Below are 26822 nucleotides of genomic sequence, written 5' to 3'. Positions count from 1 at the left end.
GATAATCGATTTGAGCCTTTTCTAAAAATTGAACATCTCAAAAGAAGAGGCTATTTGGTGACACATGCACACACACACATACACACCATTAGGCCTGGCGGGTGCTTGCCATTGCAACTGAATGATGTCATCTCGTTCACCTAGGCGGCTCCAGCGGGGCGGGGCCACTCCCCAAGGCTTGTCTTCACTGGTGGTCACTGTTGTAACATCACTGGAGCCCCGTCCGAAGCTGTTCAAGCCCCTCACTCTGTACACGTAGGTGGTGAAGGGCTCCAGGTCTGAGTCTGTTTAAAAAATGGTATAGACAGATCGAGGTGAGCAAGGGAGATAAACAAATATATTAAGGAGTGGATGCAAGAATGAAAAATACAAATAAATCTGTCAGGGAGATTGCAATGCATTGATTTATTTATCATTCATCAACACTGCAGCACTTTGTGATGAATACTGTAAGTAGACACAGTATACGCTGTTATTCCAGTATGCAAACAATCATTTTGTAATTATTAACATTAAATAATATTTAAAAAATGCAAGAGTTGACAGAAAAGAGGCATCCACCCTTGCACGAAGATAGATTTGTCCAAATGTCAATTTTCCCCAAAAATCTGCTCCAGCTCCGTTGTCACAAGGACAGGTACAGGAGAACATTCCTGCCCACTGCAATAACTCTCTATAGCAATTCACCTCTGGCTGGCAGATAACTCTCTTATCCACAGCTTCTATTGCACTACTGGACTTTAACGCTGTTCATTTCACATTTAGATCCTATTTAATATTCCATTCCTCCAACACCTAAAGTACAATATCCTACTTTATAGTACTGCTTAGATCTGTGTTGATTTTTTATTTCATTTTGTATGTATATTTTAGACATTTGTTTTTATTGCTATTTTATTTCTTTATTGAGCTGCTGCAAAGTAAAAATGTCCCAAATTGGGATCAATAAAGTACCTATCTATCTATCTATCTATCTATCTATCTATCTATCTATCTATCTATCTATCTATTTGCTTCTGCGGGTATTTTGAATATTGGCTGCATTACTTTATTTTCCTGAACTGTGTGTTAATGGGATTAAGTTGCAAAAGCATTTGGCTCTAGAAAAATGTAAAAGAGTGTTTCAAAATATACTCTCTACAATATATTCACCCTCACTGAAGCATTCTGGGAAACAGGCAGTGACAACCCTTCTGTTGAGGCATACATACAGCAGCATTTATACATACAGATGCACTTCTACACACATGAGCATTAATTTTAGGAGTGTTAAGGGACTGCTGCTGAGAATGAGACCACGTTTTAACCGCCAGTCTGGGACTCTTGTCTTTACTACTGTGATAACTGAAGCAACACAACACACACAGCGACACACACATGTAAATAAGACACTGAATGTGTGTACATGGATTTTACCCAAAAACTAAATGTGTGTGTTTGATGAAAGTACAAATAAGACAATGCAGTATATATCTATAGCTTTCATTGCACATGGGGAGCTATCTGTGTGTGATCTACTTTAGGATTAAGAGAGAAGTATAGCATGATACCCTGTGTGTGTGTGAGTGTGTGTGCATGGGAAACATCTGGTGTATGGTGGGTGGCGACAGCTTTATGTGCCTCTGCCCAGATGGTGTCACAGCATTGCCTAGAAACTCTTATCCTAACCGCCCTATGCAACACACACACACACACACACACACACACACACACACACACACACACACACACACACACACACACACACACACACACACACACACACACACACACACACACACACACACACACACACACACACACACACACACACACACACACACACACACACACACACACACAGAACACAGCTCACTACAGAAGCAGACCCAAATGGTAACTAACTCGGGACTTACACATATAAAAAACATGTAATTACTGCACAACCACCCATACACACTGATAACATCCACAACCACCATTAGTCTTGATTAAACAGACGTAAAATAATGGGTGGGCAGAGTGAAAGTCCTCACACACACGCCCACACAAACCAACACACGCACACACTCCAACTCCCTTTGGGCTGATAAATAGTAGAGAATGTTGAAATGGCATTTAAACGCCCATCTCTAAGTTTTAATGACACACAAGTGAGCAGCGCAGAGTGAGTTACCACGTTAACAGCTATCAATGTACACTGCACAGCTGTCCTGGTGTGTGTGTGAGTGTTCGGAAGGGCATCTGTCTCTAAAGCCCATTGATTGCAGCAGCTTACACATTTAGAGTAAAATTCACAATTGGTTTCCTCAGGCACAACATTTCTATGAGCAGTGTCTTCTACAGCTGGCTATTTCTGTATTATTACTATATTCTTCATCGAGGCTCTGAGGACTGAAGTGCGAGTCCTTATTACACACAAAGTCAAAGGTCAGAAGCAGGCAGGCAAATAAATTATAAATGGTCAACATTTCTTATTACAGAGGTGTGATGACATCAGAAAGGATCATGTGATTTACCTCTAGCTTTGGCAGCTATTTTAGAATTGCTTATTCGTTCTAGCTATACTGACTTATGTTAGTTGAGTTTTGGTCAACGACACGTGCTAACAAGACTTTATGTTTGTAGCAGTGCCCACATGAAATGAAACCCTCGTTATTTCTGTAATACATGTACAGTACACCCTTTAACACACACAGAAAAAGTAACCGTTGGTGTTTGCCCTAGGGAACCTTGTCAGTGACCAGAAGGAGAACTGGCACGTCTCCAGTCCGATCAGGGACGTGAACAGTTCGTAGACCAAGTCCCTACAAAATGCGCCACTGCCTCTCATAGAAAAGGGACCATTGGAAAAGGAGACTAAAAGACATCATTGACCACTGGTCGGGCTTGGAGAGGTAAAGAACGCATTTTGGAATACAAACATGAAACACGGAAATATTTATGGTGGCACAAACAATTCATTTTAAATGCAGCAGCTGTCTCCTTATGGCTCGAAAACCAGACATGTTACCAAAGACACTCAAAACTGAAGAAAGTTAAAGGAAAGCAAAGACTAATACTCATAATAAACTATGCTTATTGCTATGGGAAATCACTAGTTTGGTAATTACTCCATACTGCAGCCAGCCTGTTTAAAACACAACAGCACACAAACACAACAATTACCTGTGTAGGTGTATCTGCTGGCATCTTCACTGTACACTACCTCCTCATGTGACGCGCACAGGCTTCCATCAGGTTGCAGGTTCTGATCATGGGTGTGACTGTATGTTTTGAATGTGTTATGACTTCTGTTTGCATGTGTAGACAGACCCTGAGAGAGAGGTTCATGAGTGATGTTGATGGAAGGTGAGTCTGTTGTGTTGGGTATGTCAGGCGGTGTGTGAGCAGACAGGAGCCATGTGCAGGCAGTGGTAGATGGATCGAGGTCACAGGAGCCACAGTAAGCTGTAGAGGCTGCGGCTAAGGGACAAATGGCGCCCTGCATACACTGGTGCTGCGCAGAGGAGGGAGGAACGGACAGAAAAAGATGGAGAAAGTGGAGGGAAAAACAAAGAAGTTGAGAAGACAAAAAGGTTATTGGTCAGAAAGCAGTGAAGAGCAACGTCAGGGGAGGAAAGACAAAACATGTTCATATGTATTCTAAAGCGCTTCTCTGTGTCTAACACACAATACATGCAGATTCTTGCTACATGTGTGTATGTTTGTGTGTGGTAAGAATGGTCCTTAATGACATCATTAGAGCTAATGAGAGTTCCTACCCTTTGTCCCTGTGTGTGTGCACGCCGCTGTTTGTGTATGTGTGTATGTGTGCGCCTGTCTCATGCTGACTTAGGAACACACAAACACCACACGACCCCGGTTGATAAATGGAAGATGGCCCAGTACCCAACTCCTGATGTGACAATGAGTGTGAGTTTGGAAGAGGGAGAGACATTTCCAATGCTAATAACCGCTTAACACGTAAGTAGACGTGTGATGGCTGGACGTTTTGGCACACAAATATCTAAAATGCTATGGCACCACTGAAACACTGTGAATGGGAAATTGTTAGAGAAAATACAAAAATAAAATAACAAAAAAAAGGATTGATAATAATGTCTCTTTATATATGGAACTTTTCCTGTTAATTGTATATATATAAATACAGTGACACACATTGAAATGCACACACACCTCTATCAGCAGGCCAGGTGTGGCTTTGTCAGCACACTCGTGTCGTTGAGGGTCATAGCCAATCCCATTGCAGCATTCCTCTTCCTGGTGTATGACCTTTGACCCACAGCACTGCAGTGTCACCGTCTCATTGCCAGCAGGATGCATTGTGGGATTTCCGTCTTTACCAACACAGCAAAGGGAGGTTGAAGAGTTGATATACTCCTGACCACAGCAGATGAAGCCTAAAAACAAGGAAAAAAAGCGGCACATCATTTTTTCGTTCTTGGTCTTACTGTAAGGAAATTATATTTCATGAAAAACCTTTTATTGATCCTTTTGACATTAAAACTGACAAGCCTGTATTTTAAAGACAAGATCTCCACTTTGAAGTATTTTGTGTTACCAATGGCTGTGAGCAGTAAGTGTGTTGTTTGGACTCAACTTCCCAGAAACCCCAACAGTGATGCCATTTCTGACAATTCACAGACACGGAGTTACTGTTGGTGCATTTTAGGAACTTCAAATACAGGTCGGCTTTATAAAAGTCGTTCACGCATTGATGGCAAAACTTAACTTTTTTCACTCTCAAATTTGGAGATTTCCTGTTTTTCTCAGTTTTAAATCATAGTACGATTTTTTTTTCCTCCTCCTCCATCTTTCATCAATCCCTTCACCCCACTTTGTTTTATGCTTCTATTCTGTCTATACTGGAGAAAAAGATCCAGGCCATGTTGGACTGCAATGTCTCTTCACTTCCCATACTCTAACTTTTCTTCTCTTCAGCCACTATTCCCCCATCTCAAAAGTCAAAGTCAAAGTCCACTTTATTGTCAAAGTTTCCACATGTGTTATACATACAGAAAATTTAAATACCGTTTCTGGCAGTCCCACAGCAAATACCTAGTATGTGAACCCCTCCTCTTATCAAATATTTTATACATCCTCCTCTTCCCCTTTCCTCTTCTCTATTCATCTCTACATACAGCAGTAATATTCAGGCTATGCTGTCGAAAGAATGCAGTGTGTTTTTCTGAGAGCTGCCATTTCTGACAGTGATAGGTGATGTCTTCTGCTACCACTTCACCTTCAGCAGCAAGGTGACATTTAAAATACATCCTATCACTCCAATCCCCTGTAAATGTGTTGCCGCTGAATATCACATTTCAAGCATGTTTCCTCACAATCTCAACCGCTTCATATTCCTAATTTAAATAACTTTAGTCATTTTGAATGAGTGACAAATAAAGCAATTTAGGTGCCCGGACATTAAGGTAGAACAACTCTCTGCTAGTGAAGAAATTGAGGTTTTGTCCAACCAAACCTGTAATTGTTTTACTTCAATCTGGTTAGAAAAGCTGCTTAATAAGTATTTGATATTTAGAATGCGGTTCTAGTAGAATGACAACAGTTACCTACTACTAATATTTAATACTACCACTTTCCACAAATGTCATACCCCAACAAAAACGAGAGGTATTTTGTGTGTGAAATTAAGGTTAGGTCATGAAACAAAACTGGCAGCAGCTTTTGTGGAGCTGAAGATTACAGAGTAAACACTGAGCCTTGTCTCCAGTGGCTCTCCTAATAACACAAGTTGAGCCAATCTGGTTACTTTGACGTCTCAGCTTAGTTAAGGGGGAGGACTGTCAAGCTTTGGCCTTGCAAAGGATTAGGGATATAATATTGTCCTGCTATAATACTGAGTCAGCAAAGTAAGCCCCTGCTGTGAGGATGCATTGGAAATACAAATGAGCATGGCATGGCACGGCACGGCTCAACTAAAAAGATCATAATGCTGCTCAAGAAAAAAGGACAAATCGTGTTTTAATGAGAGTCTGTAAAAGGAAACATCTTCTCATTTTGAATCAGTCTGAAATACTACAAGAACCCCTCGGTTTCCTGTGCTTATTTAGCTTATTTTAAAAGAATCTAAATTTCATGAGGTATTTAGCAAATTCATCCTAACAGTTGATGACATGCTGATCCCTGGCACTATCTACCTCCAGCTGTGTTGCCCATTTTATCTGACAGCAGACATTAAACACTAAGTCATTGCTTTGTATCATGGCCTCGCCCTTTAATGGGGCTGCAGCTAGTTGGTGAGTGATAAATAACTTATTGTTTAACAACCCAATCAGCGTTCACTCTTTGCACACATGAAATGCTGTTCATTGAAGCAATCATTTCATTTAAAGGCCAAAAGTGGAAGATGGCACATATTTTCTACTGCGTTGTTGCGGTGCATTATAGCCTCACCACATCCATCACAGGCAACATGTGACAGGAAAATGCATGCGTATGTGTGTGTGATTGTGTGACATAAAGGCAGTCTGACGGCTAGTAACTCACTTAGCAGCGGCAGCTGTTGCAGAGCGGGGGCTTGGTGGCCAATTCCCCAGCGCCTTACTTCAGCTTCAATGACGTGCAAATAAACAGCTCAACACTTTTCCAAAATAGCTTCTCTCCACTCATCCCTCGTCCTCTCGGCATCCTCACCTCTACGCCTTGCCTCCGCCCGGACAACAGGCCCAATGCAACTCACAATTCATACTCATCTGCCTCCCCCTCCAGTCACTCACAAACCTTCAGACTGGCTTTCAATATATCGTTCATCATGGCTCAGTTCAAACTCTCTGCTTTTCTTGATTCTCTTTATTTCTGACTCTGACCCTAGGAAATTCCAACATGATCACCTTTGACCCGAAGCTCAGTATTAATCTTCTGCGTTCATCCCTGAATTCTTAACTTTTACACAACTTCACATATATCTGTGTGTTCTCCAGCTACGTTATTAAGGTTTTATTACTTTCTTAATCCTAACTTTTCTCTCGCCACTAATCTTTCCTATCATCCCATACTAATACTACTTATCCTCACATTGATCTGTTCCAACATTTCTCTTGAACATCATTCCACTTGTTCCTTTCTCCTTAAATGTTCCCTGATCATCTTTACGTCTCTCATTTACACATGATTTCCTCTCTCCCTCCATTTACTTCTCTCCATCTCTCTCTCGCTCCCTTCTTCCCTGCATCATTTCCGTTTGTAGGTCTACTTTGTTTGTTTATTGTTCTGCCGCTAAACTTCACTATTGTATTATCACCCATTCAGCAGAAATCCAATCCGTCTTTGTAAGCGTGTGTGACATACTTGTACATTTGTGTTAACGTTTTTGAAACACACACCTATTTTCTCTTGCTGTCTGTAAGCTGTGTGTGCTTGTGCATGTGTATGGACGTGCGTGTGTGTTGACAACATGTTATCATACACCCCTTGTTTTTCTCTCTTGCTTTGCAGAATGCTTCTGCCCTAATCTTCAGATTTATGTTGGATTTGCATACATTCGTTAATAGCATCAGGAGCGTCGCGTCAACACGAGGTGCTTAGACAACGTGAATTATTATTAGGGTTTCAGTCATTCCACTTAATGATAAGTCAATATTTAGCCCTGCCAATGAACTACTGATAAAAATGTGTGTTGTGGATTAGGGTTATCCGAGCTCTCTCGGAGACCAAACCCCCTCCACAACTTTAAACAAACCAACCACTTTTAAATACCTGAATATATTACAAGGGGTTTGGCACAAAGTGCACACATAGTCTGTTTGAGTGCGTGCATACCAGCATACACACACACAGTCACATTGAAGAAGCTTTCATAGACACCGACACACCCACCCCCACCCCCCCCACACACACACACAGAAAGGAGCAATACAATGTAAGCTGATGAAGCTGGTTTAATTCCTGGTGAATACCTTATTAAAAGGATTATTTTCATACACGTGTGTTGCTATCTGGTGGTAAAAATGTAATCAGAACTATTGATACATGTTATCAGCCTAAAAATCCAGTATAGGCGGCGCTCTAATACGAACTCATGCACACATATACATTCACTGCAGGAAGGAGTGTGTGTGTGTGTGTGTGTGTGTGTGTGTGTGTGTGTGTGTGTGTGTGTGTGCGCACGTACACTTTGTGCTCCAGAGGGGCTGGACTATATGCCATGTCGAGAGATGAAATCGCAGTGGATTGACTTTCTCACACAGTGCACAGTGTTCCCCTGTGGACACACACATGTGGATGTTGGGACAGCAGCACAAGCACACACACACACACACACACACACACACACACACACACACACACACACACACACACACACACACACACACACACACACACACACACACACACACACACACACACACACACACACACACACACACACACACACACACACACACACACACACACCTTCTCTTTTCCCAGCTGACCGGTTGTCCTCTTGTCTTTCCGACATCTTTTTTTTATCTCAACAACATTGCCAGCTGGGCATGTGTGTGACATTGTGCACATTTGTGTTTGTGCGCATCTGTGTGTGTATGTGTTTTGAGTGTTTAGGTGTGTGTGTGTGTGTGTTTAGGGAAATGCTTTGGTGGCAGTTATATTTTCACCACTCTTCAGGGATTCACTAAAAACTGAGACACACAGCAAGCAGCTGTTCATGTGTGCGTTTAATGTTCAAAGTGTCTGTGAGAGGTACCGAAATGAAGATCAAATACAAAAAAAAAAGAAATTAACAACTAAAAAAGTTGCGTTTATAAACAGGAAGAAACTGAACTGAACTTGAAAGATTTTAAGTGAGATGAGTAGATTCTCTAAAATAAAGAACAGAATAGTGTAATCTTTAGTGTTTTAGTGGATTCAAAACACTGTGTATTGTCTGTATGCTTCCATTCATGTACTGAGCCGCAGAGGTACATATTATGTCAATTATAGAGATGTATTGTTGAAAAAATCAGCACTCAAATGTACAAACAGACTTAAAAGCTGATGCATTCACTTTACAGGTAATCCTAAATGAATTAAACTATTTAATCTTTACTGCCTACACCAATTGTGCCTTCCAACCTGAATTGGAGACAATGGATGTGACAACACAATGGCTGATATCCCGCCTCCTTCACGTGATCCATCTCTGTCTGTATCGGGTTCTGGGATTTGGCTGAGTAAAGGGTGTGGCAGAGGCCGCATGTAGCACCAGGATGCTGAAAACACATGCTGGCCAGCAAGTAGAGATTCTTTGTATGTATATTTAGATACTTGAGAGTCTTGTATGTACTGTATATCCAGTGGAAAGAACTTCCAGCTATTTTAAAGGGTGATGGAATAATCTGTGTCAGAATAAACAACTTTGAGCTGAAGTGTAACATTTAACCGAAGACTGGAGACAATGCGAAGCAACACATGACAAGGAATATCTTAAAGAAAACACACCTAACAAGAGTGATTTATGTTACTAAATGGTACTTTAGATGGTTTTTTGGTAACATTACTTGATATTATCAAACATTAGAACACAGTTGGACTAATTTAAACTGAGAGAGTTTGTTGCTAAAACAAAAAAAATTATGCAAAATGATGAACAGAAAAATGCAATTTTATTTTCAGAATGTTTGAAAGATGTTTGGTTGGTGAATGATACTTCCAAAATGTACTTTTGTGACTATTTGCAGAAAGAATTGGTGATAATCTTTCCTAATATGTAAAGCACAAATACAAGAATGCACAACTTCCTAAGGCTATACAAAAAACATGTCATCATACAAACATCCACTTTGTTCACCAGAACTATTACAATTCTTACTTCTACCATAAGGTTATAGAGTCAGACCAGCCGCTAGACCTCTAAAGAGGCCTGGTAGTATTGAAACCCACATGACACAGAAGCAGGAGAATGATAATGCCTCTAAAGTTGACTCTGATCATCACCTCTGACTGAAAAATACACACACACACACACACACACACACACACACACACACACACACACACACACACACACACACACACACACACACACACACACATACACACACACACACACACACACACACACACACACACACACACACACACACACACACACACACACACATTCCTCATCTCCATGCTCCTGACACCCTCTGTTTTTCCTTGCCAGTCATTAAAGTAAACCTAATAGAGAAGCTATCATCATAAATACATTAACAGAGAGAGAAATGTCTTCCTGTGTTCAGAGAGTACTCGATCTTCTAAAGCAGCCAGACGCTGCTGTTTGGAATGCTCTACTGTTTGCCATTTGCTACCCATCATTGATGAGGGCCTTTTGGCAATGATAAACACACACACACAAACACACACACACACACACACACACACACAGAAACTGATGAGAATATTTTGGCAGAAACAATGAAAGGACAAACAAGTCTCTCAGCAAAGAGAAAGATGTAAAAAATGCACATTCAGATACGTGTAGAGAATCTGACAGCCACATACAGAAAGTGCAACATGCATGCACCAAGTTAAAGTAATAAAACACAGACACTTGCACACACTTGTACACACAAACGCATCCACTCTCACAACTCCGCCAGCCTCTGAGTGAGCTAGCTTAACTACTGGGATAATTTCCCTCCAGCAAATGGTCACTGTGCCCTTGAAAAACATATTTGATTATTACTTTTTCTCCCCCTCCTCTTTTTTTTTTCTTTTAGCATCATCACAGCCATTTTCATCACGCGCTCTGATGATGGCACGGCAAGGCGCGTTAAGATAACACCCCAGCACCGCCAGGCTTTTAACACTTAAACGGTGAAAAGGGATATTCAGATTCGTCCTTGAACGTTTGGATGGGGCCTGCTGGGCTGGGACAGAGGGAGGGGAGTAAGGGAAGGAGTTAAAAGAAATGCATACATTTTTGAGATCCACTTAAAAAGTGAGGTGGGGAGGACAGCTATGGTAGCACCCACAGTGAGAAATGGGGAAGGTGGGGTTGAAGGGCAGATGGAAGAGTTAAAAACCGGTACACTATGAAGACAAAGTGTGAGGGCAAATGATTAGTGGAGCGCACCCAGGGAGGCAGGGGACTTTGGGAGAGTCAGGGAGCAACGGGAGGCCAAAGACACCACACACGATCCGTTAAACACCATCTAATCTTACCTAAGTCTTAGCTAAACATCTTACATACAAAACGCTGAGAAGGAAGAAAAGAGCAGCAAACGAGGAGCTTAAAAGTTGGTCTCGAACCTGCAACACAGGAGGAAATGCGACAAGAAAACTAAGGCACTCCTGTCCAAAAACAAACACTATTTAATCTACTTGAAAGTGAAATGAAAGCTGTTTAAACAAACTGGGAGATTTGGAAGGGAGGGATTTAGCGTGGATACTTAATACCCAAAAGACTAAAACTGGCCAGAAGAGAAACAAGGCCTGTCATTAGAAATCCTTTATGTATTTTTGTGAAATAGTGGGTTTAAAGACACATGTAGGTAGAATCTTTTATACCCAATTTATCTAGTAAGGTTCAAACTTTAAATTCGAGGAAAAGAGAATTGAAGCCTTAAAATAACAATTGCAAGCTATTAGTTGGTCAGTTTACGTATTTAAACTGAAATATATTCTGTCAGATGTGGATCAAGGACTTTTAAGAGAAACCAATGTCTATAATTGGGGTATGTGGACAGGAATTATATAAACGTAGCTAAACCCAAATAACTTTTTAAGAGGATCACTGTCACTGGCTCAGCTTTGTGTTTGTTTCTTGTCTTTGGGACAGGTTGGATGATGTTTCAAACCCTGATTCTATTTCACCTAATTTACACTGCTTTCCTGTTTCAAAAAGTGTGTGTCTGTGTGAGTTGTGTTGATTCTTTTTTGTCTGAGTGTTCTTGAGGATTTAATTCAGTGTACGTTCACGTGCATGCTATGTTACTGTGGCTGTGTTGTGTGTGGATGCTGGTGTGTATGTCTACGTGTGCACATGTGCAGCCAAGCCGGTACGTGTGTCTGTTGCCAGACGGCTGTCTCCCGGCATTGCTGTTCCCCTGCAGTGTGTGTGTATGGTTGTTGACAGTGTGGACGGTAATGTGTGATAGATCGCACTTCAGGGACCCCATAATCACATCAGCCTAACCTAGTCTATCAGCTGGGCACAATGGGATACCCTTCACTCCTCCTTTAATCTGCTCCATCTAGCTCTTCGCCACTCTTCTGCTCTCTCTGGGTTTTTGTCTTTCACTCACTTTCCCTGTCTTTCTGTTTTTTAAGATTCCTTTTTATAAAGAATATTTTAATTGTTAAATCCTCCTTTATCCTCTCTTTCTTTCTTATCTTGCTTTTAAGATGTTTTGCTTAATAAAAAAAGGTATTTTAATGTCTCTCATTGTAGTATGAAATTGTACTTTCTGTGTAGTCAGCACTATATTTCTTTCTGTCACCTTTTTACTTGAAAAACATTACCTTTCTTTTTTTATATATAACCTATCATATATTTTTAATAAACCTTCATGAAATCTTCTCAAGCTTGCTTTTCTTTCTTTCTATGTTCTTGCTTTCACAAATCCGTCTTTCACTATATCATGAAACTACAAAACCAAACTGGGAGGCAGCAATGAGAGTGAGTGATGCCAAGGTTAAGTAGCATATCCTATAATAGGTATTGCTGTGTGCATGTTGTGTGTGTGAGTGTCTTGAAACAGACGTGTGGGGTCGAGGTTGCATAGCCGGCCCCAAGGCTCCCCGACAGCGCAGTGCACCCGGCAAATGGCCCTTAGCCTTGCTAGCGCCGCTAGCCCTACGATCCATCATACCATATGTTCTCAATGGGGAAGCTAACGCTAATGACTGATGAGTGGAAGGGAAGGGGGCACATAAAGAAAAGGAGGGGGGAAAAGGAAGGTGGTTGTGGGAGAGAGGGGGGGGCAAGAGGCCAGGGTAAAACATAGGAGATGGAGAAACAAGTTGATGAAAAGTAAGTAAGAAGATGACGAAGGAGCGGAGGAGATGGGAGATAAATAACAAAAGGAGATGGAGAGGAAGAGGTGGTGGGGAGCATATGCACTCCATAGGAGACCACCTCACATGAAGGATGACCAGATAGCATGCTTAGGGGTGACAGAAAAGAGGATCTAGTGAAGGAGAAGAAAAGAATGTGATTGAGTAGAGTACTCCTAAATAATATACATTACCAGTAAACTATAAAAGAGTCTTTTCATGAAAAAGACAAAATGCAAACATATGCAATACATAAATATATATTTGTACAATAAGGGAAAGTTACAAATGATAACAGCCATGAAATAAAACAACAACAAGCATTATTTTCCTGCTTTCTACAAACTGTTTTTGTCAAAATGCATATATTTTTGGGTGGGTATGGATCTTGTGTGTGTGTCTGTGTGTTTGTTGATAGGCTAAATAGGCCTGTCCATATGGGCCATTGTTTATGTGTGATGAATAGAGTCCACGTGTCTGTCTCTGGCACTCAACACTAAGCAAACCCTGCCGAGGGCACCCTGTTGACTTTGTGTGTGTTTGTGTGTGTGTTTGTGTGAAGGAGAGAGAATGAGTGTGTATTTGTCCTGCTGTGTGCTTGGCAGTGCCCTCAACGGTGCCATCCCGAGTGTGTTTCATCATCATCTGCCATGACAAAGATGTCTAATGACACACACATACACCCGCAACCACACACACACACACGCACAGTCCCATCTGTGCCATGGTATCCGGGTGCTTTGGGACACTGCGGGAGAGGAAGAAGGGGAAACGACCCCGCGTACCAGCACCATGTGTCTACCTCAAATCTCTTTGCTTCACTCTCTTGTCCTATGATTTTATATCTTATCCCTAAATAAAGACTAAGAAGCCACCATGAATTCAACTTTTTTTCTGGGTCAGAGTAACTACTTTTCTTAAAAAAAGTTTTTTATTGAAGACTAACACTTAAACCCTAAGAATCCCATTAAACTTCACCCAAATGTTCATTATTAAGGCAAACAATTGAGTGCAGAACCTTTTGACATCCACACAAAAAATGTTTTTAACAGCAGTGGATGACTCTGTTCGTCTCTGCGTTTCTTTCACTCACCTGGAGTATATATATGCACTTCCCCCCTCTGGGCATTACCGCAGCACACCAGTGTATCATCTACAATCTGGCCTCCACAGCATCGGACCCCAAAGCCGTCATGGAGGCTCCCACTACAGCAGAGCTGGCCGCCTTTTGTGGAATAAGGAACCCCCCCACAGCAGCTGTCACCCATCCCCACAGAGACCCGGCCCTGCGAGGGGTCAGGGCAGCAGTTCTCATCTACAAAGACAAAGACGGATGAAGGGAACCCTTGAACGACATGGAAAAGATTAAACTCAAGTCAAGTAGAAAAGAGCAAATCCCGTTTATGTATGAAGGGTTTTGACACTCACTGGTTTTTACATGAACATAGTATCCTCCACAGCACTGGTGGTCAGGGAGAGCTGGGAGCAGTTTGCCATCGCAGCAGACCGGACTGGAGGAATTACTCAAAGTCAGGTAACTGCCCTCGCAGCAATGATGATGTGCTTTCTGAGTGTACAATAATCCACTGCAGCAAACCTGGTGGACACACATAAAAGAAAGTATGTGAAGTAAAAAAAACCTGTGTGCATTGAAAACATCAAAAGTTGTTTCCACCTGATCTTGAACAGGAATTCTCTATTTTAAGGCCCCGCTGGTAATCATAGTGGATGTTTGAATGATGACGTCTTTATGATATAAGGGTTCTTTTTTTTTGGTAGGTGTGTGTATTTGCGCTGTACATAATAGCTTAAATGTTGTAATTGTTCATGCCTTTGGGTGCTGCAGGGGTAAATGTACGACGACCGGTTTCACAATGCCAACTTGGCTTGTATTCAATGTAATGACAAGTTAATCTGTTTAGAGACATTAATCGCTGGGAGGATGGCCGTGCATCCCACTTAAATAGCATGCTCTTAGAAGTGGAAATGTGAGAGTTGTCTGTGGGTCTTTATGTTTATTTGTGTGTGTTTGTGTAATATCCTGAGGGAGTACATAGCACCAGTGTATTCTCCACTTCAGATCAGTAGCCAAAGTAAAGACCCTTGACTTTCTATCTTGTTTTACACAATGTTTTTGTTGAACAGTTGAGGTTTTAGCAATTATTCATAACATGGTCTATTTTAAAGAGGCTCTTGGATTCAGGTGAAAAGGGCAGAGGAGAGAGGATTATGGAAACAGAAAGATTAAAAACCAAAAAAGCAGAGCAGAGGATGAGCGTGGAAAAACATAAACCCCCAAAGTGCAATTCCTAAAACACTGTCAATCGAACCCACCTTCATGACGTAACTTAACAAGTGAAAAATGCAGTACCCAGAACAATCATTACTGTATTAAATCTGTTCATTTTGTCCCTTTATGCATCCAAGCTTTGTTAATGCAGTATTGTCCATGCAAAGTGTTTGTGATTAGTCCACAATAAACAACTGAATGAATTCTGTAGCCTCATATATAATACATTTTCCGGAAAATAATCACCTGATTGTCAGGTTGGAAGCAGGACGTCCCGCAAACACCATAAGAGGCAGGACACTGCAGGTATGAACATCTGAACTTCACACCACCCGACCCTTCCCCTGCAGTGGCCCCTGTGACGGCACATGACCTCAGGGTCCGTCTTAGGACATCATAGCCCAGCATGATCCCACTGGGTCGGCCTGGACGAGACCAGTCCAACCTCACCACTCTGCAAGAGACAGAGAGAGAGAGAGAGAGAGAGAGAGAGAGAGAGAGAGAGAGAGAGAGGGTGGTATGTTATCCTTCACACTCCTTTCACACCACGAGAGGCACACACAAACTTCGTCATGCCCAAACACACACACATGCATTCATGCATGGTTAATGCCGACAAAGTTGAGTTACAGTGTCAGGGTGTGTGTATGTCTTTATACACTTCTCACTATTGATTTTACTCTTTTTTATCTCTGACATCTTTGGCAGAGGAAAGACCTGTGTAGTAACATACAGAGTTACAACTTCCACAGTCTCCTGGACAGGAAAAAAGCCACAAATCACCACTTCCTCGACAACCGGAAGATTTGCAACTCTAAGATTTAGGTCAAACGTGGAGAGCAGACCATTTTGAACGTCATTAGTTTAACATCATATTTTATTATTTTGAAAGCAACTTAATGTAGTATTACATCATGAAGTCTAATTATCATCTATAACACTACAATGTATTATGTATGCTAAACAAACTAAACTGTTTATCAAAAATGACTTATAAACACTGTATGTAGGATTTCGATCTCAAAAGACTGCAAGTGCTATAGGTTTTTAAGTAAGGGACATAACAAAAGTTGCAGTACCTTTGACCACAGAGTTTTAATTGAACTGAAATTGTAAAATAACACAGTATTAAATAAATAATTAAATGCCTTTACAAGACAAAACAACAGCAGGTATTGATTCTGTTGTGTCAAACATGCAAACCATCTATTTGAACTGCCATTAAACATTAACAGTTTCTACAATCAAACAAAAAGCTATAAACTGAGACAAACATAGCACAATGATATAGAGGACATTCAGAAAGTCAAATTGAAAGAAAGATAAATATACAGCACTCTGTAATACCTGGGACTGATCACATGTGCGTGTGGCGGGGCCAGGTCAGCAGGCAGGTCCTCCACAGTGGTTGTTTGAGTAACATTACTCCGCACACATGCATACACAGTACACACCTCTACCTGAAATACACAAACACAGCGGAAGAAAACATAATACACATGCCTCTGTGTCTGCATCTAGGTGCATAGTGCATATGTGCTTTGATTGTGTGTGTACCTGAACATTGTAGACAGTAAAAGGCAGCAGGTCACCGAGCAGGTAAGATCCTGAGCTGTTGTCTACACTGCCATGGAGACGGTCATTAAGGTAGATGTAGTAACCAGTAACTGCTCCATTGGGCTGGAGAGGAGGGAACCAGAGCACACGCACTGTGCTGCTGTTAACTGGAACCACCTCTGGGGCCGACATCCCTTCTGGCTCTGAGGATGGCACATGCGAGTACAGAGACACAAAGTAGTTTGATTCTTAAAGAACACAGATTTAATAGGCAAAGAAATGAGACATGGTCAGTTGTGGTATGAAACTGATGCTCTACCAAACACAAGTTAGCTTTTAGAATATATTGACAGATGCAGTAATGTCAGAATGGGGTTGCAAAATATGGGATTGTAATTAGGGTTTTCCCAGACATGGTTTCACACATATTGACAATTGCTTGAACAGTGCTCGTCATTTTTTTGAAACAAAAAAACATATAACTCAGACAGGCTTGTGAAAGTAAAAAAATGGACATATTAAAATGATATGTTGTGACTATCTGGTCCCCAACTGTTGTGTTATAGGAGACATGTAACATTCTCAATCTAGGCCTACATGTTTAACCAACCCTTACCTGAGAGTTGTTTATACACGAGTGTGTGAAAGGAAAAGAAATACAATGGACACACACAGCGTATACTAACGAGGGAAGTAGTGTGTTTGTGTGTGTGGCTAACAGAAAAAAACAGTGCACTTAAGTCCATTTTTATTTATAAAGTGCCAGATAGTGACAGAAGTTATCACAACAGTTTTCACAAATCTAGACCGTACCAAAACTGAATGTGTGTCTGTGTGTCAGTGAGGGAGGGAGACCACCTGTGTGTCCGTGTGTGAGCAGTATATCCTTGAAAATGCTATCTAGCAGTAAATGAAATGTAGAGCAGTGGGCTGGGTATACTAGGTAGGTACACTGGCAGAAAATGAATTGGATTAACTTCACTTACCTGAGTGCATTTTCACTAAGAGTAATAGATTGATTCTGCACGATCAGCTCACCCCCGCACCTTTTCTCTTTCTTATAGGCAAACGTGAATGACATGCTCTATCTTTCTGTGTTGGTTCATTATATTCATTCTGTTTCCCGCAATGTCCTGTCAATCAATTTCCCTGTCTTCCTTTTATTCCCTTAGATCAGTCTTCCAAGAAATCCTCTTTCAGCACATCCACAGAGGATAATGATACTAAACCAAAAACTCCTATGGTGATTAATATAATGTGGTTACCCTATATGAAATGAGTTGCAGATACAGAGGCAAAAAGGAACGAGTGAATGACAGTCAGTGAAGGACACTTGGAAATCTGACAAATAGAGGACAAGTAGAGATAATCTGTGAAAGAAGATATAGAGGCAGTGTGCACAATTTTAAAGTAAAACAGGGGGAGAAAGGAGACAGAATAGCCTTAAACTTAACTTTTTTCAACAGTAGAGACCGAGTTCTGCGTCGGAAAGTAGGAAAGAGAACTCAGCAGAGGGAAATAATACGAGAGATGGCTTGTGAGAGAGGTAATCATACAGACTCCATCTATTATTCTAAGTGAAAATGCACTCAGCTAAGAGAAGTTAACCCAATTCATTTGCTGCCAATGCACTTACCTTAACCCAACCTACTGATCTACATTTCATTTACTGCAGGATGGCATTATCAACGCAATACTGCACACTGAGCCTCTTTCACTCATACACATACAGAGGCGCGCACATTTTTCTTGCCAATTAGTCCTGATGCCCTATAGATGGCAGGCCGTGTTAGGACGGTTGGTAGGGTTGAGCTGCATTAGGTAAAATATATTTGGCCTTTGTCTATGTGTGTGTATATATGTGTGTGTGTGTGCACTCTTATGGCTGTAAAATAATGAAATTACCTCCAGAGCCCTCTCAGTTAAACGAGCCGTGCTTTGCCTTTAGCACCTAATGATTTTCTAATGTTTTTAATGCACTTTTTATTATACTGCTCAGATTAGAGGGAAGGAGAGAGGCCTCTGACATATGATCATATTGAGAAAGAAATAGAAGTGTGAGGGGGAAAGGAGACAGATGGTCAGAAAGAGGGATTAAGAAGAGAAATGGAGACGGAAAGAAAACAACAGAAAGAGTGCACATCCTCTGACATTACATTGATTTATTCGAAAGCTAACTCTTACATGCTGAGAGACTGGACTGAAAGTTGGAGAGGGGAAAGTCTGTGATGACAGTTGGATAGCCTGTGCAATTCATAGCTAAAGACAGTAAAAGCTGACCCTTCCTGAAAAGTGGAATAGATGGGAGAACTGATATATGTTGTCTATATTATATGTATATAAAGCTGCAGACTTTACATCCAGATAAACCATGTCAGTGGTTAATTACACAAATACTGTCACAGCTTAAGCTCTTTTTATCCATGTGTGTCATATTGATGACCCTTACATATGTTGGTGGAGGACAGAGGGATGTCCATGATTTCACTTATTTTAGTAGGATGTGTTGTAACAGTATTGTAGAGTACAGTAACTATGGGCTGCATTACACATGGGAACAGCCATGTTTGCTGTCTTGTTGGACAGGTAAAATACTGCATGTGTGTGTGTAGCTATGTGTGCAGTTTGCAAGTGTTTGTCTGCCTGTGGTGCCCAACAAGCATTTTACAACACCTTAAATCTGCCTCACACACACACTTTGTATTGATTTCATGCCTCACTACATGATGTGTTTAACATCTCCTGTGAGGCACAGAGTTGCAGAGAAATGCACATTAACACAGACCCCTCTCTTGGATGTATTGAATTTACGTACTATGTGACACACTCATATATACATAGAGTGTGTGCACAATAACACCAAAGGGAGAAGGCACATTTGAACTGATTTCTTACATCAATTGTTGGACAAATTTCACACAAATATACACTTACCTCCATCCTCTGTGGTGACGTTCACTGATGCCTTAGTTGTATTATGTGCTCCGTTGGACACCTGCATTGACAACATGTATGTGGTACTAGGCCAAAGGTCACCTATCACTGTGGAGATGATCTCACGGGGGAAGGACACATTTTGACTTGACTGTGCAGACGCTATTGTCAGAAAGTACCAATCCACCTCTCCCTGTAGGTCTTGCAAAGCTGCACACACATGAAGAGAAAAGTGTAATGGAAAAGTTAAAAAACATTGTTTTCAGTCTCTATTTTCTCTTTTTGGTAATTGTCAAGTCAGAAAACAATTTGTATACTAATGAAGCCATAAAATACATTTGGTGGGAAGAGTGTGTGTCAGAGACATGGTAATCTTACAGGGTTGAGTCCAGTCGACCTGTACAGCAGTGTGATTGACAGTGTGGGCAGACAGAGACGGAGGGTGGTGGGGAACCCCCGCCATGGTGACAGCATCAACAACCTCTCCTGAAGAGTAGCCCACGTCATTATGTACCTCTAACTGGTACTGGTAACGGGTGAATCTGTTGAGAGACAATATTGGTGTTTTTGATAGGACGGCATACTTTCCTTGATAGTTAAAAGCTTCTAATGCTACTGAAAAATATGTTCAACATTCTAAAGAGAGAATTTTTCTATCAATCATTCCAAATTAGCTTTGGCAACAAAGCAGTAGAGGGTACACCTGAATCATTTTTCCATTGAAGGAATTGAGAGACAGACTAGAATTGCTCTATATGTGGAATAATAATTTCACATTTACCATAGGAAGTTTCGGTAAATACTGCTTATACAGTACGGTGCCTTCGTATTAGGTTTTAAGTACAAACAACTACAGTTCATGTGGAAAAACACTGTGCAGTAAGAGCTCAGAAGTTAAGAATAAAACAAGGTTTTTCACAAATGTTGTTACTCAATGGGCTTGCTCCACCCCCACTGCACCAATTCATAAAACAGAAAGATAATGTCAACAGAGTAACCAGATCAACCGCCAGAGGGGACTGCGTAGCGTGGTACAGACAAAGTAAGTTTGGACATACAGCCTATTGGAATAGTCTGCCCAATGAACTAAGGGAGTGGGGAAAATGATATCTGTAACCAAATACCAAATGCTTAAAGCCATGAACGTAATTTCTTACTTTTTTTATTCTTCTCTTTCCCTCCTTTCTTTATTCACACTGTAACCTACTGTATGCTGTACTTTTTATGTGGAGGGTGTAGTGAGAGGCGTGCATTGTCTGTGGATGTTTGAGGGTGTGTTTATGTCTTTTTAATTATTGTTTTATTTGTGATCAGTTTGTGTATTTTTATATCTTAGGTTTTAAGATCTGGCTAGGGACAACAGATGGAAATTAGCATAGCAGCTAACTTTGGCTTATTTACAGCAACTTGTCTGTTAATCAATGAGCACTGTCCCTATCAACTAAACAAATGGTCACTAAGCAGTAAAGCCACAGCAATGACTTATAAAGTACACATTACATTCTCCTAAAGTTAATTTTCTAGGAAATAAATAATAAAACCCTGCAAAGCGAAAAGAGCTGACACGTTCAAAAGTTTGTCAGTTTTAATACTCAAATAAAGCACAGTTGAGACACAAACCCAAACAGACTACACCCAGAGCCGTTTAGCAAGCATAGAGGGGGAAAAAATTAGCTTTCACCAAGTGCCAAACTGAGATTAGGGGACGCTGTGTGAAAAACAATTTAATTCTTTGGGATATTTGCTTAATGTATCTTTGAGCGGTATTAAAAGATCGGCATCAGCGGCAGCTCGCCGATCGGCTCTGCACACACGGTTTGCTGCGGCGCCGGCGTTTGCTCTAGAGCTCATTTCAGTAATCTCACCTGCTTAGGCCTTTATCTTGGTAGAACAATTTGGTGCCGGAGTAAACATGGAGCCAGCGATGGAGATCTTCAGAGGGGGGAGGGGACACGGCTGTTACCGTGGGGACCGTGGCGATGGCCAGGGGCTGGTGGGTTTTACGTCTGAGCAACTTGTATCTGAAGGGGAAATTTGAATAAAGGAACACACACACACATGGTTGGATGTTTAGGAATGCATTAACACCCAACACATGTTCCCACATGCACCAACATGAGCACACAGACACACACTGTACCCACAGAGCAATAAACATATGCATACACAAAAAACAACACCATTTTCAACCAACTCTTCTGCTTATCGCTCATTTCCTCCTCTTCTGCTGTTTTTCATCATCTCTATTATTTTGCGTTCACTCTATCTCAACCTTCCCTCCCGACGCCCCTCCCTTGGTTGTTTTTTTCTGCAGGGTTTGTGTTTTCCTCTCCCCACAGTGATGCTAATTTCTGCTGTAATCAGAAGAGAAGGGCTTAATGCCGCCTTTTAACAAACCCACTTAGACAAACACACAGAGCTGAGCAGAGCAGAACAGAGAGATGGGCTCATGCATTTTAATGGCCTGCCAGAAAAATGGACCTTTATTTTAGGCCTAATCACCGACAGAGTAGAACAGGAAAGAACAAAACAGACCAGAATGTGCATTAGGACTGAAAAAACACTGATTAAAAAATGCACAACACTTAGCTCATTACCAGGGCACTCATGTTAGCAGCTCATGTGTACATATCAGCTTGTTTGCTGAAGTTTTTCAATAACAATTGAACATCAACAGGATGTGTCTCTCAAAAATAACATGCTGCAGCTTTCAGTCTCGGCTGCTGGGTTTCTAATTGTGTGCTTTTAAGTAATGAATCAAGTTATGTCAAGTTATGATGGTTACACTGATCGGTGTCCACTTATATTAGCCTTCCATAACTAGTATCTTTGCATATCTGTGTTCAACCAAAATACATTTAACTTAGAGTAAGTGGTCTCATGCAATGCAACTCAGCCATCTTTGATATGGATTATGTTTAATATCCATCTTACCTGATGTTAGGTCCATTGGGCCTGCTTGGTAGTTGCCAGGAAATAGCCAGGAAGGACTCACTCACTGCCACTACAGACAGAGGTTGAAGGCCTTCAGGGATTGTGGGTAATGTAGAAGCGGGCATGGGCAGGCTTTCTGTACATCCCCCAACATGTCCATTGCCATTAGAACATGCCAACAAAGTAATACTGTAGTTTGTGTATGGAATAAGGTCCGTTATTGTGATGTTGAGCTCAGAAGCATTGCCACTGTCATGGAAGATGCACGGTTCTGGGAGGCGGATCTCATAGCCATGGATTTCTCCGTTGGGAATAAGAGGAGGAGACCATGTGACCTGAAACACAAGGGTGTTGTAGTAAAGTTCTTGCTTGTTCATATAAAATAAGGTATTTGGATAATCAGGGTTAAAGTGCAGAGAAAACCAAAGGTCTAGTTCATTTAATCCTTTCTCAGTGTCCTAACATTATCCCCGAAAAGTCATGTCATTGGTTGGCTGGACATTCTGAATATTCTCGGCATGCTGAGGATGGCAGAAAGCTTTTAGACAGATGAACTACAGGAAGTCATGGCACACTGTATGTGTGTCTATGTGTGTGCGTGTGCAAAGCTTGCAGTGTGTGCTCATGCAAACATATATGTGCATCACAGTGGGAATGCATGGTGTGTTCAGTTGAGTACTAGAAGTGATATTGTGAAGGTAGTGTCCATGCCTGCGTACATTGTGGCCTGGGTATGTGAATTTAAAGAGTGTGTGTGTGTGTGTGTGTGTGTGTGTGTGTGTGTGTGTGTGTGTGTGTGTGTGTGTGTGTGTGTGTGTGTGTGTGTGTGTGTGTGTGTGTGTGTGTTAAACTCTCTTGTGGAGAAAGATAACCTGACTTTGACTTCAGCAGAAGATTCCTTTCATCAAATTTAAAACTGGGTACACCCGTACGCACAAACACGCGCACATGCACAAACACTATGCTAAAATAATGAAAACGGCTGGTAATGGAATTGCTGCATGCAAAAACAAAAGCTTGCTGTCGTTGAGCACTGCATCTGATTTGGAAACAGTTCAGTCTGTCAGCATTTCAGAGTGAAGATGAAGGTAACTGGCACACACACAATTGGTATACACAGAAACACAAACACACATACTTACAAACACACACACAACTCTACACTTTTGAAAGACAGATTTCTTTGCGATAAATGTTTTGTTTTTAACACATATACAAACAGTGATATCTTAATTTTAAAATTGCATTAGTGCACTCACACACATACTACGCATCTTCAAACAACAAACACACACCTGTGCTCTAACACAGTTATGGAGACAAACTGTCATGTCCAATAACTGATCAGTTTAGCACTTGTTGAGACTTATGCGTTTAGGTGATTAAACGGTCAATGTTGATGAGAGTATTATGAATGAACGTCAAGAATAATTATTCCTCATGCAACCTTGATATTCATTTAACAAGTGACACTGTGAGGTGACGCACACACACGCACACTCGGAGCCACACACACCACCACATATGGGCAGGGTCATGTTGAGTTAGGCAGCTCATTTCCCAAAGTGCGTGTTGGGTGTGCTTTGTGGTGGAAGTCATTTACAGATTGAATAGCTTGATGTAATCTGGAGATGGTGAAGACAGCAGAGACCCGGAGCTGACACAGAGCACTGGGGCTAAGGCCAGTACAATGTGTGTGTGTGTGTGTGTGTGTGTTTGTTTATGCATTTATGTGTATATGAGTGACAGAGAGAGAGAGAGAGAGACAGACAGACAGACAGACAGACAGACAGAGAGACAATTGATAAAGCAGGCGGTGAGAGAGAAAAAGGTATGTGTCTGTGAATCTATGCCATTATGTTCAGAAACATTCAAAAGGCACTACAGGATTGCCAACCTCTGCAGCTGACAATAACATTGTAAAATCAGTTTTTACATGTATTTCAAATTCAAATTAATGGTTTATTTTGAAGTGTATCAATATGCCTTCAGAATCACAAACTAGGTAACTTCCTTACTAGGTACTTATCAGCAAAGGCATACATTGGCAGAGAGAATGATTTAGAGAATGAAGGGAGACACTCAAAAATCCTGTCTGTGTTGTCAAGGTCAATTGGTAACCAGGAAGCAGCCTGCCTGTCTGTCCAATTAGCAACAACCAGGAAGGAACACTTTTCTTCTCGGACCTATGACCCCTAAAGCTGTGCTGCTGCAGAGATGACAGGGGCGGTTCTGAAATGATGACAGGCATTAGCATTTTTCTGCAGTTAGCATTAGTGCAGGGCTATGAGTCCATGTGTGTGTGTGTGTGTGTGTGTGTGTGTGTGTGTGTGTGTGTGTGTGTGTGTGTGTGTGTGTGTGTGTGCATATATGTGTGTGCATGCATACAATATTATTTCAGTGGCTTTCATTGATGGGTCTTGATGTGGGATTAGCCAGTGGTGGAATTTAACTGTGGCCCCTCCTTCAAAATGGCCGACAGGAAGGAAGCTGCCTCAGACAGGGTCACAGCCCCTCCTATTTTCTGAAGGGGACCTTGAGTTGAATGTTTTTCTTTCTCATTAAATCCCAAGAAGGATAGACAGAGGAATCAGAATGACATTGCTTTGTCTTTTCTACTCTGAGTGACTGAAGTTGTGTTATATTTTTTCGTTGTATTCTTACTTTAAGAGGTGTTTTCAAGTCTAAAAGCTCAAACTGAGCTCCTGAAACAACAAGCGATATTGTGATTATTATCCGTAGCAGCATGGAAGACTTGGATTACATTATTTTGATTCAGCCGATTTAGATATATATACAAACTATTGTGGCCATGCAAAATCCAGGAGGTTTTTTATGAACTGGAGAGATGTCAGCTTAAAAAAAGGTGCCCATACCTGAAGTGACTCCGGCCCCAAAACCTTCACTCTTGGTGGATTGAGTCCAGCTGGACGAGAAGGTCTGGTGGTGATATTGACCCAGGGCCCTGCAAGTATTTAACAGAAAGGGGTTGAAGAGCCTGCTGTGAAACAACAAAGGCTGGTAGTATTAATCCGTAAGTTTCCACAAATTGGTGAATTTTATGAAGCTGGCTAAAGGCAATGTAGAAAGCAGGTTATGGACATCTATGTCAGATTGAATTTATTTTCGAAGTCCACTATTATGATCTTACCGGTGGTGTTGCCAGCCTGATTGTGGAGCACAAGCCGATACTGGTAGCTGGTCCAGGGACTGAGGGCTGATGAAGAGTCCAAGAAAGACAGAGGTGGAGGGTCTGGGGGGAGATGGCCCACCGTGGAGACTTGTTTGGTCCCAGCAACTTTTCGCTCAATCAGCCACCTATGCCCAGCACAATGTAACATACATAAAAAATATCACAGAGGGGTTGAAGGGGTATGCATGTGATCATATCTCACCGCTCTAATGGCCCATTGCTCCACTCCGGTGCTCCCCAGGACAAAAGAACAGAGGTGGGGGTGTCCGAGTAGAGGTGAGGCGCAGGTACCCCTTCAGGTGGAGCTTGGAGGGTACGAAATTCCTGAGACATCTCAGACACTGAACAACCCACACTGGTGCACGCGTCCACCTAGATGTTGGAGAATAATGTTGTAATGTATATGCAGTTTTAGCTTTAGTACGCACTTGTATTGCTAGATGTTTTCCAGTTAATAAATCTCCAAATTATAGCACATGATTCATTCTAATTAAAAAACATTCACTGGCATTCTACCATTCATATTAAAGTGATAACAATAATAAAAAATAAGGGTGCGCTAACATTTTGAAATTCAGTATCATCTGACGGGAAACACATAGCTTTTAAATTGCTCGTAAAATGTGTATTATTGAATTTAAATTCACCATAGCATTATCAGAAACTAATAAAGACTAACATGTGTTTCATTTTTACATTATCGTTGTATTTATGTAATAATATAATGTTAAATGTATTACACTAATCATTTCCTATTGTGTTCTACCCATGTGTATTTTTTATGTATTGTACCTGGAGGCGGTAGGTGTGGTATGGCAGCAGAGCGAGGAAAGAGTAGCTGGTGGTGTTCCCGGGAACAATGACTGACAGGAGGGATGAACTTGAATCTGATGCTGCACTATATAAACTGGAAGTAGGGCTTTGGAATGAGTCTTGTTTTAGGATAATTTCAGA

At 41.3% G+C, this 26822-nt stretch overlaps 1 protein-coding gene across 1 annotated transcript in view; it reads right to left on the bottom strand.

Annotated features, from left to right (window-relative positions):
* Positions 1-26822, bottom strand: part of ush2a (Usher syndrome 2A (autosomal recessive, mild)) — a 181106-nt gene that overhangs the window by 48864 nt on the left and 105420 nt on the right. Inside the window, 16 exon segments of the mRNA XM_063880598.1 lie at positions 87-284; positions 3148-3478; positions 4159-4382; positions 14054-14275; positions 14383-14557; positions 15497-15704; positions 16598-16710; positions 16808-17010; positions 19742-19951; positions 20120-20283; positions 21607-21762; positions 22676-23010; positions 25552-25640; positions 25827-25993; positions 26071-26240; positions 26661-26800. Of these exon segments, the coding sequence (XP_063736668.1) occupies positions 87-284; positions 3148-3478; positions 4159-4382; positions 14054-14275; positions 14383-14557; positions 15497-15704; positions 16598-16710; positions 16808-17010; positions 19742-19951; positions 20120-20283; positions 21607-21762; positions 22676-23010; positions 25552-25640; positions 25827-25993; positions 26071-26240; positions 26661-26800 (3105 nt within the window).

This window comes from Eleginops maclovinus, chromosome 4 (assembly GCF_036324505.1).
Source record: "Eleginops maclovinus isolate JMC-PN-2008 ecotype Puerto Natales chromosome 4, JC_Emac_rtc_rv5, whole genome shotgun sequence".
NCBI classification, from domain to species: domain Eukaryota; kingdom Metazoa; phylum Chordata; class Actinopteri; order Perciformes; family Eleginopidae; genus Eleginops; species Eleginops maclovinus.
The sequence above is the reverse complement of the archived record's forward strand: the minus strand, read 5'-3'. Positions and strand labels throughout refer to the sequence as shown.